Source organism: Pituophis catenifer, unplaced genomic scaffold, assembly GCF_029215685.1.
Source record: "Pituophis catenifer annectens isolate HBS135680 unplaced genomic scaffold, rPitCat1.0.hap2 SCAF_1, whole genome shotgun sequence".
Classification (NCBI taxonomy): Eukaryota; Metazoa; Chordata; class Lepidosauria; order Squamata; family Colubridae; genus Pituophis; species Pituophis catenifer.
In genome coordinates this window covers 168,745,453-168,764,749 of record NW_027256881.1, presented here as the reverse complement: position 1 = coordinate 168,764,749, position 19,297 = coordinate 168,745,453, and the positions used below count along the sequence as shown (strand labels likewise).

Below are 19,297 nucleotides of genomic sequence, written 5' to 3'. Positions count from 1 at the left end.
TAATCTTTCTGTATTTGTGGTTCTACATTCACTGTTTAAATTTAGTAAAATGGATATAAAAATTATATTAGTGTTTTAGAAGTAAATGATGATATTTAAAATATTTCCCAGTAAACGATTATTCAATTTCTTGCAGACATTTGTGAATTTCTGATACATCTTCACAGTTTATAGTCATTTTACTTTATCTCTAAAGAAGCCACATTTGCAGAATTGAAACTATCACTTGAAGAGTATTGAAAACCATGAGCTTTCTGCAACATTTGAATTTAAATAAGAATAAAACCTAAAAAATTTTTTTTTCTTCCTAAAAAAAATTTAGGAAGACCATGAGTTGATAAAAATACTTCTGTTTTCACTGTTTATATTGTAGTTTATAAGAACTAGGAACTGTAAGAAATGACCTAATGTTTAATCCTTGCTTCAAACTCAAAATATTAACTCATTCTTTTTTATCATGTTATTAACTAAATATTCATAAATATGAATGTTTGATTAAAATGTTTAATTGCAATTTAAATAGTTCTATTGTATATGGTTTATTAATTGAATTAAAACATTTCTTACTGAAGTGATGAATTCCACTTTTTAAAAAATGTATTCATATGAAATAAACTGGTTATTTTCAACAAGTATATGATTTTTTTCCCTAACTCATTGGACAAAATCAGTCAAAATGTAGCATATTTAAATGTATTTCATAGAAGAAGTATTCAGTGTATTTTAGATTTTCAGTTCACAGGTTTAAAAGTTCATTTTGATAAGATCATTTCCAGCTGCTGCTTTTAAGGTAGATCTGTAATAGGGCCTTGTTCAGTTGGGAACTCTGTCAATGAGGGAGCCAAGATAGCATGTATCACTGAGATCTGGCTGGGTCCAAAAGGTAGGTATGCATGGTCATTTCAGAGATAAGCCCAGCTGGTTTCCAGGTATGCATTGCTAGAGATCACAGGACGGGATGATGGTGTAGCAGTTGCCATCTAGGAATCCCTTATGGATTTCAGGTGTGCTGTTCTACAGATCACTGGATGTAAGACCTTTTTCATTAAATTGGGCTTTAGGGAGCAGTTTGGATTGTTGATGTTGAATTCATTTTTCGGTTGATAGTAGAGTTCCCCAGACTTATGGTCTTGGGGGATCTCAAGCTATCTACTTTAGGAATGGAGCTGAGGAGAGTTTATGGCCACAGATCTATCGCAGATCATCCAGAGCCCAACATAGGACAGTGATCATACTCCTAATTGGGTGGCATTATCAAGCATTGGGTATGTGAGCCAATATTGGGGAAACTGAGTATCTCAGCATGGCCAGATCATGCCCTGATTACTATGGAATTCTGTAGCACTGCTGTCCACTGTGGGTATGTTGGACCAATTTGATTGGTCCACCATCCATTGATGGACCCAAATGGGTTTCAGAGGCAACTGGGGTCTGTTCCTGATGGTCTGCTGCATAGTCCATCTGAAGTCCTGGTTGTTGCTTGGAATAGGGTGGCAGTGGAAGCTTTCTCAACCACATCCTCGATTTTTGCTCCAGGGGAGCCAACATACCTCCCTAGTTTGTATGTCTGGTCTGCAGATGGCTGGTTCTGTTCCTTTGAGAATAGAATCTCCTATCACCAACACTCACCTGTCACCTTCCTTTTTTAGAGCGTGCAATCTGGGGTGCTTTTCTGTTTATCCCAGGTGAGTTTGTTGAAGTGACTTTTTTAGGGATATTGGATGATGTCTCTTTTCTAAGTGTTTGCATGTTTTCTTTGAGGGGGAGGTTGTGGGTATTTTCACCTGGGGGAGAAATGGTTGCTCAGTTTTAATGGGGCTGCTTCTGATTGGGTTAGATTGAGCAGCAGGGGTTTGTTAGATGTGTGCTGCTTCTTTCTTTGATTATTGTGTTTCCTTTTATGTGAGACATACCTTCATTTGTCTTCCTCCAAGAGTTTATCAGCAGGGTCAAATCCTCTGGGAGTTATTTGTTCATTATTTGGTTCAATTTGGGCATAGCTTTCTTGCGTAGCTTGGAGTTTGGCTAAGGCTGCCTCTAGATCCCTTGGTTTTTCCTCTAGTAGTTCACATAACTTACATTTAATACATGTGTAATTTGGATGTTCTTTGGGCATAAGCACATACATGGAACATATATTGCATACCACAATAGTATGAGTCACCTGTTCCATGAGTTTGTTTCTTTTTGCTGGTTCTTTTAAGGATATAAAGTTTTGTATCTTTTTTTTCTTTTTTCCTTTTTTCCTTTTTGTACTTGTTTTTATACCTTGTTATTTATTTTACTTGCTTACTATTATGTTATCTCTTTCTTCCCTATATTTTTTTTTAAAAAATTGAGCTCCAGTTCCCTCCTATCTTAATTATTTAAGATTTGCCTTATTTGATTGATCTTTATTAATCCTATTCTTCCTTTATTTCTAATTTTCCACTCTTGTCCTTATTATTTGCCTATTTATTTATCTTTCATTTTCTGTCCTGTATTTATTTTTATTCTCTACCGGGCTCTTCCCTCCCTGCCTATTGGAACGCATTGTAAGCCGCCCTGAGTCTCCGGAGAAGAGCGGCATATAAATCAAATTAAAAAAAAAAAAAAAACCTTCAGGCTTAATTTGTTGCCTTCACTTCCCTCCTTTGCTGGTCCGGCCTTTTGTTGTTTTCTCTGCCAGCTCCCTTCTGTCCTTCAGTGCTCTGGTCTTTTCAGCCTCGTCCCCTGTTCTGGTCAGCTCTCTCGGCCTACCATGCAGCTTTCCAGTCAGCTCAGCTCTGCTGTTTGGTCTGCTCCACTCAGCCCTCCACTCAGCTCCACCATCACTTTCCCAGTTGCTCTCTGCGGTACTCTCAGGCTCTAGCTCACACACTGCCCTGTGCTGCTGCTGGCACTCTCTCCTCCCTGGTGCTCTGCTGCTGCTTTTTGCTCTGGAGCCATGTGGCTCCTGTTTGCTGTCTGTCGTGCTGGGGATGCTACTTCCACCAGCAAACATGACTGCCTGGATGGTCCTCATCAAGTTTCGTCTCTCTTCCCTTCCCTTCCTCCCTGCTCTGTTCTCTCATTGATGATCCACAGCAAGTTCTCCTCTCCTCTTTTCTCCTCTTCCCTGCTTTGCTCTCTCACCAGCTCACCTTTTTGTTCATTGCCCTCTGTCGTCTGGCCTCTCCACCCCACAGCTGATTTTCCTTCCTGCTTCACAGCTGGTCCCACTTGCTCATTGGCTCACCTCTTTATTCTCGGTTGGCTTTGCTGCCTGCAGTCAGTTTGCCTCTCTGCTCACCTCATTTTGATGGGCCTCTGGTCTCTTGGGTTGGCCTTAGGTGCAGTTGGGCTTCTCTCAGGCCTCTCGGGTGCAGCTGGGCTGCTCTCTCTTTTAATTTTTCCAATCTTCCTCTCCTTTTCCTTTCCCCAGTCTTTTTTTCTTTTTCTATGACTTATCTTTCCATCTCCACCTCTCCTCCTACCATTTTATTTTATTTTAGTAGCAAGCAGGTATATACAAAAGTATGAAGGCTATTGCTTAATGCATTGTAAGCCGCCCTGAGTCTCCGGAGAAGGGTGGCATATAAATCAATCAATCAATCAAACAAACAAACAAACAAATAAATAAATTTTTCTGCCCTCAATTTTAGTCCAGTATCTAATCTCTTTCTGTGAAAGGTAGTTGAGAAGATGGCCATGCAGTAGCTTCTGAGAACCTTGGATGAAGTAGATTATCTAGATCCCTTTTAGTTGGATATGAGACAGAAACTTTCTCATCACACTTTTGGATGATCTCTGGCAAGGGCAGGATGAGGGTTGTGCATCCATCCTTGTCCTACTTGATCTACTGTGTCATCTCACCTCATTCCTTCCTAAGAAACTGCAACTTCACTGCAGACTGGCTTTCAATACCATCAGATCATGGCTTCCTTCTGGATTGCCTATAGGGATTGGGATTGAGTGGCACTGTATCGTGGGAGTTCATCTCCCAGGGTCAGTTTCAGTTGGTGATGATTGGGGAGGAGCTCCCTTACCCAGCCTCTACTATGTGAGGTGCCATGGAATTTGTTGCTCACTATGTTTCTATTCAACATCTATGTGAGGCTCCTGGGTAAGATCACCATGGGTACGATATTGTCTGCCTTCCTAGGTAGACCACAGGAAATGGACCAGATGAACTGATTCTACATTACCTTATTATAAAAGTATATTAGCAGAAACTTTAAAGTCTGAAAGTTCAGATCTCCTTTTACAGCCTAATAAACTAGGGCAGATCCTTTTTAAGTTTCTTTCTCTGTCTGTTAAGCAGTTGTGGGATCTCCATCCCTCAACAATTTTATCTGATTATTCCCTAGACAACATCTCTTCTCATGTCTCAAAGTCATTCCCACATATCATTCCAATTGTTCCTAATTATTCATTCCTAATTATACATTTCTGTCCAGGTTAATTAAGTGATGCTGTGGGCATCTTATCCCAGTGTCTGGAGTTTCTGAGCCAGGGGTGAAATGCTCCCGGCTCAGACCGGATCGCCCAATCCGGTAGCGATAGCGGCGGGTGGTTCAGAGAACCGGTAGCAAAAATCCCTGCACCCACCCCCCACCATGCCTAGCTGAGCCGCACGATCATCAGAGGCTTTTTTTTTTTACTTTTAAAAGCATTTTTTTCTACAACTTCTTCCGCAGAAAAAATGCTTTTAAATCCTTCCTTTTTTTTCCTGTTTGCATCTATATTTATTATTAAAATATATCTGTTAGGGTGTGTGTAAAAAGTATTTGTTGCTTGTGCAACGAGCAGAGCAGAAACACACAGGGAAGGAGATAAACGTGCAGCTCGTGTGAGAAAAATACTTTATATACAAGATAATAAGCAGTCTCGGTGTAAGTAAAACAGTCCACGGTCATAAACAGTAATATCAGTCCAGTAAGTATCTTCCCTTACCAAAGCAAACAGACTTTAGTAACTCTCGGTATACAGTACCATATAACAATCCAGTCTAACACCAATCAGCAGAAAGACGCAGGAAGCAACAGGAACAGGAACAATCAGGAAACAAAGAACGCTTCTCTGCGCTGCTTATTTATGCACTGTAGCCTAATTACAGGGTTCAGCAAACCCTGATTACGTAGCTCAGTTGTTTCTTAAAGAAACAGATATATTGCCTGACCAACAAGTTAGGAGTAAGCTACAAGCTGAACCTAACAATATCAGAATGCCTCTCATATATGCTTTGCTTCCATCCCAAACCATTTCCATAGATGTACTCTTATGCATATTTATAATAAAAAAATTCTTTCATAAATTTTTTACATTCTTTTACATTTTCCTCATATATAAACAGATTTTCATTTAACCTCCAAGACCTCTTAGATCCCCTTCCATACTCTAATTCCATCCAGACTGGACTATGATCTGTTAAAACTCTTGGACAAATCTTCGTCTTCTTCACTCTGGAAAAGAAATCATTTGTAATTAATATAAAATCAATCCTTGAGAAAGATTGATGTCTATCAGAAAAAAAGGTAAAGTCTTTTTCTTCGGGGTTTCTCTCTCGCCAGATATCTCTCAGTTCCATATCCTCCATCATTTCAAAAACCGATTTTGGCAATCTGGCACACGTTGAAATGTTCTGCAAGAGCCCCTTTTTATCTTTTTTAGTGTCCAAAACTCCATTCCAATCACCCAATAAAATACATGATTTATAGTCCCATTGTAATAACTTGGAATGTAAAAGCTTGTAAAATTTTTCCTGTTGTTGGTTCGCTGCGTAGACTCCAATTAAAAGTATTTTTTCTCCTTTTATTAAAAGTTCAATTGCTATAAATCTTCCTTGATCATCTGCTTCAATTAATTTGGCAATTAAGTCTTTTTTTAGGTATATAACTATACCATTCTCCTTCTCAGGAGCAGATGCAACAAAATATATACCTAACCTTGCATTTATTAAGTATTTTTGATCTTTACTTCTAATATGAGTCTCTTGTAAACAAATTACATCATTTTAAAACTGTTTCAAATAATGAAATATTTTTCTCCTCTTTTGTAGTGAATTTAGGCTGTTAACATTCCAGGTCAAAAATCTAGTTGCCATTCTTGGCCCTCTGAAGCACTTGGAGCATCTGCTGGAAATCTCCATGCATTTTACTTTTTGGCCTTGCTCCTCCCACTGCTTCTCTTTTTGTAGTGTCTTGAATCATTTGAAGTTGCTGCACTCTTAATTCTTCTTGACGCTTAGCTGCCGCTCGAGTCTGTCTTTGATCCTTAGGTTCTTCTATCTCCAGAGCTTGAACAGTAGTCGAAAATTGTATTAATTCTTTTTGAATAATCAAATCACCCTTTTGGGCCTGTGCCAACAATTCTTCTTTCTTCCCCTTTCTTGCCCCCTCTATTTCCGTCTTCCTTCTAGCTTCCTGGGGCTGAGGGCATCCAGCCTTTAATACATTGGTATAGAAATTTCTTGCCTTCCACACTGAATTGAGATGGTATCTTTCTCCTGAATAATTCACCACTAGACCAGCTGGAACTGGTCTAGTGGACCTGGACTATCTTCGAGCGGTGGTGCGCTCCGACCCTCCAAGTTCTATCCAACCTCCTGGGGGTTTGAGGGATTGGGCCCCTGGGCTTAGGCTGGTCTATTTTAATGCTAGGTCTGTGGTCAATAAAGCTCCCCTTATTCGTGATTTGATTGAGGAGGAAACCGCAGACCTGGCATGCATTACGGAAACCTGGTTGGGCTCAGAGGGGGGTGTCCCTCTGACTGAATTGTGCCCACCAGGTTTCCGGGTGCTGCACCAGCCAAGAGCCCAGGGTAGGGGAAGGGGGGTGGCGGTGGTTATTAGGGAGGTCCTTAGTCCGCGGGAGGTCACTGCTCCTAAGATTGATGGATGTGAGGCCCTCCTCATGAGGTGGGGCCAGTTGGGCTTGTTGATTGCGCACCTGTCTCCCAGCTGTGTATCAACAGCCCTGCCCGGGCTGCTTGACGCCCTCTCGGGGCTGGTGGTGGAGTTTATTTATTTATTTATTTATTCGAATTTCTATACCGCCCTTCTCCTTTCGGACTCAGGGCGGTGAACAGCCAGATAAAAAACATCTATACAAACATCACAGTTAAAAAATAAAGTTAAAATAATTTATAAATTTGGCCCATAATTTAAAACTTGTCAATTAAAATAAATATTAAAATTTTTAAAACTAACCCTAAAATCAGGACAGACCGGCTAGCTGAAAAAAATAAGTTTTTAGGGCCCGACGAAAAATCCGGAGGTCGGAGATCACTCGTATCTCTGGGGGTAGATTGTTCCATAGGGTAGGTGCCACCACAGAGAAGGCTCTCCTCCTGGGGGTCGTCAGCCGGCATTGTCTGGCCGACAGCACCCTGAGGAGGCCCTCTCTGTGGGAGCGAACCGGCCGGTGGGAGGCTATTGGTGGCAGAAGGCGGTCCCGTAAGTACCCTGGCCCTAAGCCATGGAGCGCTTTAAAGGTGATCACCAACACCTTGAAGCGCACCCGGAAGTCCACCGGAAGCCAATGCAGCTCGCGCAGGAGAGGAGTCACATGGGAGCGCCCCGTCGCTCCCATAATCCCCCGCGCAGCCGCATTCTGCACCAGTTGGAGCCTCCGGGTGTACCCCAAGGGGAGCCCCATGTAGAGAGCGTTACAATAGTCCAGACGAGAAGTGACGAGTGCTTGAGTGACCGTGCGTAGGGAGTCCCGGTCCAGAAAGGGGCGCAACTGGCGTATCAGACGAACCTGACAAAAAGCCCCCCTGGCCACGGCTGTCATATGCCCTTCTAAAGACAGCCGCGCATCCAGGAGGACACCCAAGTTGCGGGCCCTCTCCGTGGGGGCCAATGATTCGCCCCCAATAACCAGCGATGGCGTCAGCTGGCTATACCGGGACGCTGGCAGCCACAGCCACTCGGTCTTGGAAGGGTTGAGTCGAAGCCTGTTTCTCCCCATCCAGACCCGCACGGCCTCCAGGCACTGGGACATCACTTCCAAGGCATCATTGGGATGGTCTGGGGTGGAAATGTACAGCTGAGTATCATCAGCGTACTGATGGAACTCCACCCCAAAACCATGGATGATCTCACCCAGTGGCTTCACATAAATGTTGAACAGGAGGGGCGAGAGGACCGACCCTTGCGGCACCCCACAAACAAGGCGCCTTGGGGTCGACCGCTGCCCCCCTGTCAACACAGATTGCGACCGGTTGGAGAGATAGGAGGAGAACCACCGCAGAACGGTGCCCCCCACTCCCAGTCCCTCCAGCCGGCGCAACATGATACCATGGTCGATGGTATCAAAAGCCGCTGAGAGGTCTAATAGGACCAGGATAGAGGAATAACCCCTATCCCGGGCCCTCCAGAGATCATCCACCAACGCGACCAATGCCGTTTCCGTGCTGTACTCAAGTCTGAAGCCCGACTGGAGCGGATCCAGATAGACAGCTTCATCCAGGTACTGGGGAAGCTGTCGCGCCACCACACTCTCAACAACCTTCGCAATAAAGCGAAGGTTGGAGACTGGACGATAGTTAGCCAAAATAGCCGGATCCAGGGATGGCCTCTTGAGGAGAGGCCTCACCACCGCCTCTTTCAAGGCGGCCGGCAGGACACCCTCGCTCAAAGAAGCGTTAATAATCCCCTGGAGCCAGCCTCGTGTAACCTCCCGGAAAGCCAGCACCAACCAGGAGGGACACGGGTCCAATAAACATGTGGTTGCGTTCAGTCGTCCCAAGATCCTGTCCACGTCCTCGGGAGCCACAGGATCGAACTCCTCCCAGATAACACTCTCAAGGCCTGCCTCAGTCATCTCGTCTGAACTAACCCAGTTGGCAGCCAAGTCTTCCCGAATCTGAGTTATTTTATCATCCAGATACTGTACAAAATCCTCAGCACGGCCCTGCAAGGGGTCCTCCCGCGCTCCCAGATGGAGGAGGGAGCGGGTCACCCTAAACAGGGCGGCTGGGCGGTTATCTGATGACGCGATAAGAGCGGCAAAATAGCTAGATTTCGCCGCTTTTATCGCCACTAGGTAGGTCTTAATATGAGACCTTACCAGTGTCAAGTCAGACTCGGAACGACTGGTCCTCCAACCGCTCTCTAGGCGTCTTTTCCGGCGCTTCATCTCCCTCAGCTCCTCGGAAAACCAAGGGGCTAAGTGAGTTCGGCGCCGGGTCAGAGGCCGCAAAGGCACGACCCGGTCCAAAGCCCCGGCAGCCGCCCTATCCCAGGCGGCCACCAGGTCATCAGCCGAGTCATGAGCTAGAGTCTCAGGAAATGGCCCAAGCTCCATCTGGAACCTATCAGGGTCCATCAGGCGCCTGGGGCGGAACCACCTGGTCGGTTCCGCCTCCCTGCGATGGGGTACGGCGGTCAGAAAGTCAAGTCGAAGGAGCGAGTGGTCAGACCATGACAACGGTTCAATATCTACATCCCCTATATCAAGGCCACTCAACCACTGACCAGAGATAAAAACTAAGTCCAGAGTGTGTCCCCCCATATGAGTTTCCCAGACTTATTGTTCTGGGGGACTTCAATCTGCCGTCCCTAGGTGTGGCGTCGGGTGTGGCTCGGGAGTTCATGGCTTCCATGGCAGCTATGGACCTGACTCAGATTATCCAGGGCCCGACTCATGGGGGGGGCACACACCTGATCTGGTTTTTGTCTCGGAGCAGTGGCGAGATGAGTTCGGTGGGGGATCCCCTACTATTTATCCCTTGTCATGGACTGACCATTATCTCCTTCGGCTAGGCTTCCATTACACCGCCCCTCCTCGCTGGGAGGCGGAACCGACCATCTGGTTCTGTCCCAGGCGCCTGATGGACCCTGAGAGGTTCCAGAAGGAGCTTGGGATGATCCCTCTCTCTCTCTCTCCCACCCCCCGGTCACAACCCTGGTGGAGGCCTGGGAAGAGGCTGCTACTGGGGCTCTGGACCGGGTCGTTCCTTTGCGGCCTCTGACTCGTCGCAGATCCCGGCCAGCTCCCTGATTTACCACGGAGCTCCGGGAGATAAAGCAGCATAGACAAGGCCTAGAGAGCTGTTAGAGAGCAAGCCGTTCCGAATCCGACCGATTTCAATTAAGGTTGGCTACACGGGCCTACCTGGTGGAGTTGGTGGCGGCAAAGCACCGCTACTTCACCGATGTCATCGCGTCAGCAGAGAATCGCCCGGCTGCCCTGTTCAGGGTGTCCCGCTCCCTCTTAAATCAGAGGGTGAGGAAAGATCCTTTACAGGGATGAGCCAAGGAGTTTGGTCAGCACCTGTCGGACAAAATCGTTCGGATTCGGGACGGCTTGGACTCTGACTGGACAGAGTCAGACGGGGGTGAGACAGCGGGTCCTGTGTTTTGGGAAGAGTTCGATTGTTACCCCAGAGGAAGTGGACAGGATCATGGGGAAGCTGAGTGCGACCACCTGTGTGTTGGACCCGTGTCCCTCCTGGCTGGTTTATTCGGCCCGGGAGGTGACACGAGGCTGGATCCAGGCGGTGATAGCGGCTTCTTTGAGGGAGGGAAACTTCCCGACCGCCTTGAAGGAGGCGGTGGTGAGGCCCCTCCTCAAGAAGCCGGCCTTGGACCCAGCTGTATTAAATCATTTTCGTCCAGTCTCCAACCTTCGCTTTTTTGACCCGTACCAATCGGGTTTCAGGCCCGGGTACAGCATGGAGACAGCATTGGTCGCACTGGTGGATGATCTCTGGAGGGCCCGGGATAGAGGTCATTCCTCTGTTCTGGTCCTTCTGGATCTTTCGGCGGCATTTGATACTGTCGACCACGGTATTTTGCTGCGTCGCCTCGAGGGGTTGGGAGTGGGAGGCACTGTTTTACGGTGGTTCTCCTCCTACCTCTCGGGTCGAACGCAAGCGGTGTTGGCGGGGGGGCAGAGATCGACCTTGAGGCCCCTCACCTGTGGGGTGCCTCAGGGGTCGGTTCTCTCACCTCTCCTGTTCAACATCTATATGAAACCGCTAGGGGAGATCATCCGTGGTTTTGGGGTGAGGTATCATCAGTACGCTGATGATACTCAGCTTTATATTTCCACCCCGAACCAACCCAGTGATGCCCTTGATGTGATGGCCCGGTGCCTGGAAGCGGTACGGGTCTGGATGGGTAGAAACAAATTGCAACTCAACCCGGCCAAGACCGAGTGGCTGTGGGTACCGGCATCTCAGTTCAGGGGAGAGGTGCCATCGCTGACTATAGGGGGTGAAGTTTTGCCTCCTGTACACAGGGTGCACAACTTGGGTGTCCTTCTGGATTCACGGTTGAGCTTAGAAGACCAGATAACGACCATGACCAGGGGGGCATTCGCCCAGATACGTCTGGTGCGCCAGTTGCGTCCCTACTTGGACCGAGATGCCCTATGCACAGTTACGCATGCGCTGGTCACCTCACGGATTGACTAGTGCAATGCTCTCTACATGGGGCTGCCCTTGAGGACCACTCGGAGGCTTCAGCTGGTGCAGAATGCAGCCGCGTGGGTTGTGATGGGAGAATCCCGATACTCCCATGTTACACCCCTCCTGCGCGGTTTGAATTGGCTACCGGTTGCCCTCCGGGTGAGATTCAAGGTACTGGTGTTGACCTATAAAGCCCTACATGGCTTAGGACCAGGATATTTGGCGGACCACCTACAGCCAGCAACACCATCCCATCGCCCGGTTCGCGCCCATAGAGAGGGCCGACGGGCTAGACAGTGGCGGCTGGCGGCCCCCAGGGGTAGAGCCTTCTCGGTTGGGGCGCCCACCCTCTGGAATCAACTCCCCTTGGAGCTCCGACTAGCACCTGACCTTCGCACCTTCCGCCGGGAATTAAAAACTTGGCTTTTCAAATCCCTTGACCTGGTCTGATGATGGGGTTTTAAGGGTTTTAATGGGTTAATTTTAAATTTTTTAGATGTTAGTCTTTATTTTTATTGTGGCTTGTGTTTTATTGTTGTGAGCCGCCCTGAGTCCATTGTGAGATAGGGCGGCATATAAGCCGAATAAAATAAATAAATAAATAAATAACTTCCCATCTATACTGTATCTGATGGTATCTCAGTTCTTCCACCAGAAAGGCATAATCCTTTCTGTCTCTCAACATTTTGGGGGGAATTTCTTTCAGTGCCCCTGCACTTGAAGTTTATTTTTAAAAGTGACTTGTAGGATTTCATTGCGTAATCTCCTTGTTGTAAAATAAACTACAATGTCTCATGGTAGATGTTTCTGTCTGGCCACCCATGAATTGACATGATAAATTTTGTCAATCTGCCATTCAAAATTTGCTTTTTGATCTTCCATTATCTGTGCAAATGCTTCTGAAAAGATCTCTCTCAAATTCTCTTGCTTATTTTCCTTGTGGCCTTTTATTCTCAGAGCAAATTCCATGTCTCTATATGGTATCATTATCACATCCGCCTCTGCTCTTTCCATCTTGTCCTGGACTTCCCCCATTTTATTTTCCAAGTTCTCATTAGACAGCTTAATTTCTTCCACTTTATCATCTATTGCTTCAATGTGTCCTGCCAATCCTTGTACTGCCATAATAATATATTCTCTAATTTCTTGGTTTCGTTTTTGAATAGTCTCTTTGATCTGAGCTATTTCTTCAGCAACTTCTCGAGTTTGCTCCTGAAACATTGAAGCAATTTTTTTTTCTGTAACAGAGGCTTGTGTTTTGAGGGCTTCCTGCAATATTTCAAATGTTAATATTGTTGGTTCCGTTGGAACAGAGAGAGATTGCAATCTGGACGTTTGAGCTGGCGAAGTCCCAGCACTTTTGGGGACAATAGCCTTAATTTGTTTTGAAGCCATTTTTAGTTTCCAATTTAAATTTAATCAGCTGCCAGAACAATAGATCCACCAAATCCAGAAATCAGTCTTTAAATAATATCAATCCTTTTTTTAAAAATCTCTGCTGTAATGTTTGATCTTCTTTTTTTTTTTTTAAAACACAAATCTCTAATTTTGAACAGGGGTTGCCAACACTAAAAGAAACTTTCCTTTTTAACTTTCACTTTCACGCCCCATTAAAGCTCAATCGCCATCTTGGTTTCACTTTCTCCCCTTAATAAGTCAGAAGGAAGTAATACACATTTGGAGTTAAAGTTCAGTACTTGTAGATCTGATCTCTCCTGAGTTTGCTCAGCCTGCTTCCGAATGATGTTTATTCCAAGCGTTGTTTGGAGGGGTGGCATGGTGTCTTCTTCTGCTTGAAGCAGAAACGTCCCGGATCCGGAGCTCTGTTGGGCTTCCAGGGAGCTCTCACCCTTCGAGCCCCAGAATTGTTCCTGGGGCTCCTTGGGGAGCTCTACCTATGCCCGTCTGCTCTCTTCCTCCCCTTTTCCCGGGGAGAAAGTTTTCAAGCCACTAGATAGCTGATTTGCGCTGTTCTAGCGGCTTTACGAGATCGCGGGGCTGGCGCTCAGGAAAAGAGCGTCCTTGGCACCTGCGGTGCCACCGGAAGTTCGATTTAGAAGAGGAAATCAGAAAAAAAGAACAAGCTTTGATATTGAATCCAGCAGATAAGAAAATAAAAGAGGCAATTAATTTATTGCGAGGGCAATATAATATGTTAATGGCAGATCAGGACGCAACTAATTTGCAATATGCTAAACATAATACTTTTTGTAATGCTAATAAACCAGGGAGGTGGTTAGCATATTTGTTAAGGAAAAAACAAAAGTCACGGACCATAGAGAAAATAGAATATAAAGGTAAAGAGGTTTATCAGCAAAATATGATTAAAAAAGCATTTTTAGAATTTTATACGAGGTTGTATGCTGGTGATAAAATTCAAGGTACAGATATAGATAGATATCTACAGAAAGAGTATATTTCTACAATTACAAAAGAGCAAAGGGAGGGTTTAAATCAACCAATAACCACTGAGGAGATTATGTCTGCAATTAAGCAGTTGAAAGTGGGTAAAGCTCCTGGGACGGATGGCTTGACAGCTGCTTATTATAAACATTTGCAGTTAGAAATGGTGGGACCACTTAAAGAATTATTTACTAATATACAATCTGGAGGAGATGTACCCCCATCTTGGAGGACAGTTTATATTTCTCTGATTCCAAAGGAGGAGCAAGACCACACCCAGCCAAAAAATTATAGGCCCATATCACTCTTAAATACAGATTACAAGATTTTTGCTAAAATATTAGCAAATAGGTTAATGACAGTCATGCAACAAATGATTCATAATGATCAAACTGGTTTTATAAATGGTAGACAAATGAAGAGTAATGTAAGGCAAGTTGTTAACCTATTGGAGAATTTGGGGAAGAACAACCAAATCCCTGCGGTGCTGATATTTCTTGATGCAGAGAAAACATTTGATTGATTGAATTGGCAATTTTTATTGAAAATAATAGAAAAGATGCAGTTTGGGGAACATTTCACAAAATCTATTAAGGCAATATATCAGAAACAAACAGCACAAATAATAATTAATGGTAGTTTAACAGATACTTTTAATATAGAAAAAGGAACAAGACAAGGATGTCCTTTGTCTCCATTATTGTTTATTTTGATTTTGGAATTTTTGTTAAGTAAGATACGTGAGTTGGACAAAATAAGTGGAATTAAGATTAGGCAGTATGACTATAGATTACGAGCATTCACAGACGACTTGGTTGTTACTTTAACCCAACCATTACAGTCGGTTGTAGGTCTAATGGATATAATTAATCAATATGGACAAGTATCTGGATTTAAATTAAATGCAGGGAAAACGAAGATAATAACTAAAAATATGACTATAAATCAAAAAGAAGAATTAGAAAGACTAACAGGATTTGAAATTGTAAAAAAAGTTAAGTATTTAGGGGTCTATATTATGATATCAAATGCGAAATTATTTAAGTATAATTATGATCCGTTGTGGCAAAAAATACAGAGAGAGATGGAAAACTGGAAAAAATTACAATTATCCTTGCTAGGAAGAATAGCAGCAGTAAAAATGAATGTTTTGCCTAAGTTTTTGTTTCTTTTTCAAATGATACCAATACTTAAAAAAGATGAGAATTTGAAGATATGGCAGAAGGGTATTAATAATTTTGTTTGGGCAGGGAAGAGACCGAGAATAAAACAAAAAATAATGCAGGATACACGTGAAAGAGGAGGTCTCAAAATGCCTAACTTAAGACTTTATTATGAGGCAGCTGTTCTATCAGCAATGAGTGATTGGATGAATTTAACAGAAGAAAGAATATTGAATATTGAGGGATATGATTTGGTTTACGGGTGGCATGCTTATTTATTATATGATAAGAAAGTGGACAAGACTTTTAAAAGTCATATATTAAGGAATGCTCTATTGCGTGTCTGGAAAAAGTACAAGTATAAACTAAACGAGAAGTTACCATTGTGGGCAATACCCAGACACTCGATAGAGAATATAAGTGTGGAGCAAAGGCAGGATGTGATTACATAGCTTCTTAACAAGGAAAGAGGTATACTACAATTAAAATTTTTGAATCAACTAAGAGAAGAAAGGACAATTCGAACATGGTTTCAATATGTACAGTTGCAAGCTAAATGGAGAGAAGATCAGAAAATTGGTTTTCTCCAAAATAAGGAGACCTTGGTAAAACAGATTAGAGATCAAAGTCAAATGCATATAAAAAGGTTGTATAATGCGTTGCTAGAAATAAATTCAGAAACAGAGTTAGTTAAGGACTGTATGATAAAGTGGGCACAAAATATTGAAGAACCAATAATGATGGAAACGTGGGAAAAAATATGGGTTAGAAATGTGAAGTTCACGCAAGCCCAAAACTTAAGAGAGAATTTTTATAAAATGTTTTATAGATGGCATCTGGATCCTAAAAAGCTAGCCTGTATGTATCAAGTGTGCAACCTAAGTGTTGGAGATGTGAATGTGATGATGCCACGTATTATCATATATGGTGGACATGTAAAAAAATTAAGGCATTTTGGATAAAAATATGGTGGATTATTCAAAATATTCTCAAAAAGAAGATAAAATTTACTCCACAGTTCTTTTTGTTAGGCATAATTACAGATTGTACTGTTATAGAGACTAAGTTGATTTTAAATTTAATAACAGCAGCCAGACTCTTGGTGGCACAGTACTGGAAGAAGGAAGACTTGCCTACTATTGAAGAATGGACAGTAAAAGTAGTGAATTTAGCAGAGATGGCCAAAATTTCAGCGTATTTGAAGGACCATTCAAATGAAAGATATATATCGGAATGGAGAAGATGGATTGACTATATTCAAAACAAATATTGGACTAAAAAGTTTCAAATAGCTTATGAATGAAATCTATATTTCCTTTTTGAATATGTTTAGTTAGTTGAAAGGGGAGTTAAAGAGCAAGGGGGAGTTTGGAGACCACAGAAAGTTAGCTTATTTTAGCTTATGTTTGTTATGCTATACCCTGTTTTTGCTCTGGGAAGTCCGGGGTGGGGGGGTGGGGGGGGTGTCGGAGGGGGGGGGGATGGGAGGGGGGGAAATTGTTGTAATGATTGTTAAAACTTTTTAAATAAAAAAAAAGAAAAAATGCTTTTAAAAGTAAAAAAAAAGCCTCTGATGATCGCGCAGCTCAGCTGGCATCTCAGAGGCTTTTCAAAGCATTTTTTTCTGCAAACTCTTCCGGGGAAGAGGTGGTTTAAAAAATGCTTTGAAAAGACTCTGACCATCAGGCAACCCAGCTGGGATCATCAGAGAGACTTTTAAAGCGTTGTTTTCTGCAACCTCTTCAGCCAAAGAGGTGGTAAAAAAAATGCTTTGAAAAGGCTCTGATGATCCCAGCTGTGTTCCTGATCGGCAGAGGTTTTTCAAAGCATTTTTTTGCATTTGCAGAAAAAATGCTTTGAAAAGTTAAAATAAAAAAAAAAGTTGGCCACGACCACCCAGTCACATTAACCCCCCCCACCAAGCCACGCCCACAGAACCGGTAGTAACAAATTTTACCTTTCACCCCTGTTCTGAGCATTTCAATGGGAATAACAAATTTCAGGTGAACCCAGGTCCGGTAATGGAGAAGATGGCAAGGAAGTGATGGGCAGCAGAGAGAAGGCAGAGCTGCTTAATTCTTTCCTTGCATCTGTCTTCATACAAAAAAAGAAAAGAAAAAAAGCCCAACCTAACAAAAACATAGCTGTAAAACAGACTAGGAATTCAAATTAAAATAGGCAAGAAAATAGTAAGAGAACACCTATCCATTCTAGACTAGTTCAAATCACTAGGACCTGATCGATTACATCCCAGAGGCTGGAAAGCCATTTATTTAGAGATGCTCAAGTAGATATGCTTCTAGCATTAATCAGGACACTTAGAAATCTTGGATAGCGTATTTTCAAAGGTATACAATTTTGTCTGAATGGGTAGAATATATTTTTTTAACTGCACAATGTTGCGTGTTTTATTAAAGGGTTTTATTAAACCAAGAATAGTTTAAAAACCCTATTTGCCTTCAGAAAAATAAGAAACTGCTCTTTTCTCCATCGCGGGGGGCGGGGGAGTACTGTATCAGAGATAAAGACACAAAACTGTCAAGGTGGCTTTCCCGTTCCTCGCCGAGAAACGGCCCGTCATACTATTCCCGGTCATACAACACTGGCGGCTGGATAACATTAGAGTTTATTGTCTTTTGCTTTCGACTCTTGGCGACTCTCCGCACTCCCCTCTTTCAACTTTGATCTTTTGAATGAATAATAAAACACGGAAGTCGTGAGCCTTGGTTAATCCATCTTCAGGCAGTCTCAGAAGTAGAACCCACAGGACAAAAAAACTACGGTTCCTCCAGCACAACTCAGTTTATTTTAAATATTCCTGTTACGCATGTTGCTTACGCTCGCGACGGAGTCTGGTACAAGCTCCCCCTCGTAGCAACAGCACGGCACTGGAGGAAGAAGGAAAACAAACATTATTCCTTCGCTGTTCCTCTGCCCTCCCCGAAACGATCCAATCAGAGCTCCCTCCCTTTCCACGTGCCCTTCGTGACAGTTAGCGATCCTTCCTCGAAGAAGAGCGAAGGGACGGCTCGTGGGCTCGTTTGCTACAGTTCGTATCTTAGTGGAGACTTTTCACGAGGTTGAATTGATTGCATTTGGTCCTCCCCTTGACGTCTGCAGCGCCGTCTTTCTTTGGAATGATTTGTTCGTCAAAGATTCCTGTTGCTTAAAATAAAGTCCCTTGGCGTCGACAGTCTTCATTCCTCTACTGGAGCCGTGGCTTTGGGAATGGTCCCCCTACTGAAACGTTGCTTGTTGCTTGGCCTTGGTGAGTGCTGCTTCGTGCCACTTTAGAATATGGCTATTTAGAGGCGAGAACAGAGAGGTGGGCAGGCCAAACACGACCGAGGTCATCCACGCGTTGAGATGATATAGGCTAAAATCTGAATGGGAAATTTAGTACGTCTGTGTTTCCGTGTACATATTTTGTGTGTGTTGACACCCAGGTATACATATATTGTCCATATATTATTGTCAATCTGCCTTTTGATGATGATACTTATGATGGTAACTGGTGATGATGATCAATGGCAATACAAAACAATTTACCAAATTCCCACAAAATAACTTTTGCTTTGAATCAACAGACAAACCTAATTTTCTAACAATATCAACTTTCAGCTGCAGTGGAATTGTACAGTGCTTTCTGCATTTACAAATACAATTTGCACAAATTACTTTTGAGTTTGTATTCTGCTTCTGTTTTATCAACTTATGTTTTGCCAATCAGTGTATGAGATGCTTTGAGGTCAATAAGAACTCAATTCTACCTTCATTCTACAGATGTATTGCATTTCAAGTCTTGTCATCTTTGCTAACCATTTGGTAAACACCATGCAGGGCATTCACTGTCTTAGCCTTCAAGTTGATAGACTTAAAATCTGTCATATTCTAAATCAGGATAGGATGGAAATAGATATGATCCAGCTATAAGATTGAATTTCAAAGAAAGAAATGACAAAATCACGTGAGGTATTAATACCACTCTATAAATCCTTAGTAAGACCACAACTAGAATACTGCATCCAGGTTTGGTCACCACACTATAAAAAAGATGTTGAGACACTAGAGCAGGGGTGTCAAACTGACCACCCACAGGTCGGATGCAGGCCACACCCACTCCAGCCCTCCAGAGGCTGGAAACAGCCCGTTAGGCAACTTCCGGTGGGGCCTGTTTTTTTTTTGCTCTCCCCAGGCTCCAGAGCCTTTCTGGAGTTTAGCATTAGATCCCAGAATGGATTTTGGAGCCTAAAATGGATCCTACGTTGGCAGGAAAAGTAAGCAAGCATTCATAAAATCATAATCTTCTAATTAAGAAAATCAAAATTACCCAACTCAAGAAATAAAAACTCAT

The 19,297-nt window shown here is 43.4% G+C and overlaps 1 protein-coding gene across 1 annotated transcript in view; it reads left to right on the top strand.

Moving 5' to 3' along the window:
• The first annotated feature begins 17,960 nt into the window (after nucleotides 1–17,960).
• Nucleotides 17,961–19,297, top strand: part of RAMP1 (receptor activity modifying protein 1) — a 113,257-nt gene continuing 111,920 nt past the window's right edge. The window contains exon 1 of the mRNA XM_070933165.1: nucleotides 17,961–18,211. Within this exon, the coding sequence (XP_070789266.1) occupies nucleotides 18,172–18,211 (40 nt within the window). The 5' untranslated portion in view covers nucleotides 17,961–18,171. The remainder of the gene's footprint in view (nucleotides 18,212–19,297) is intronic.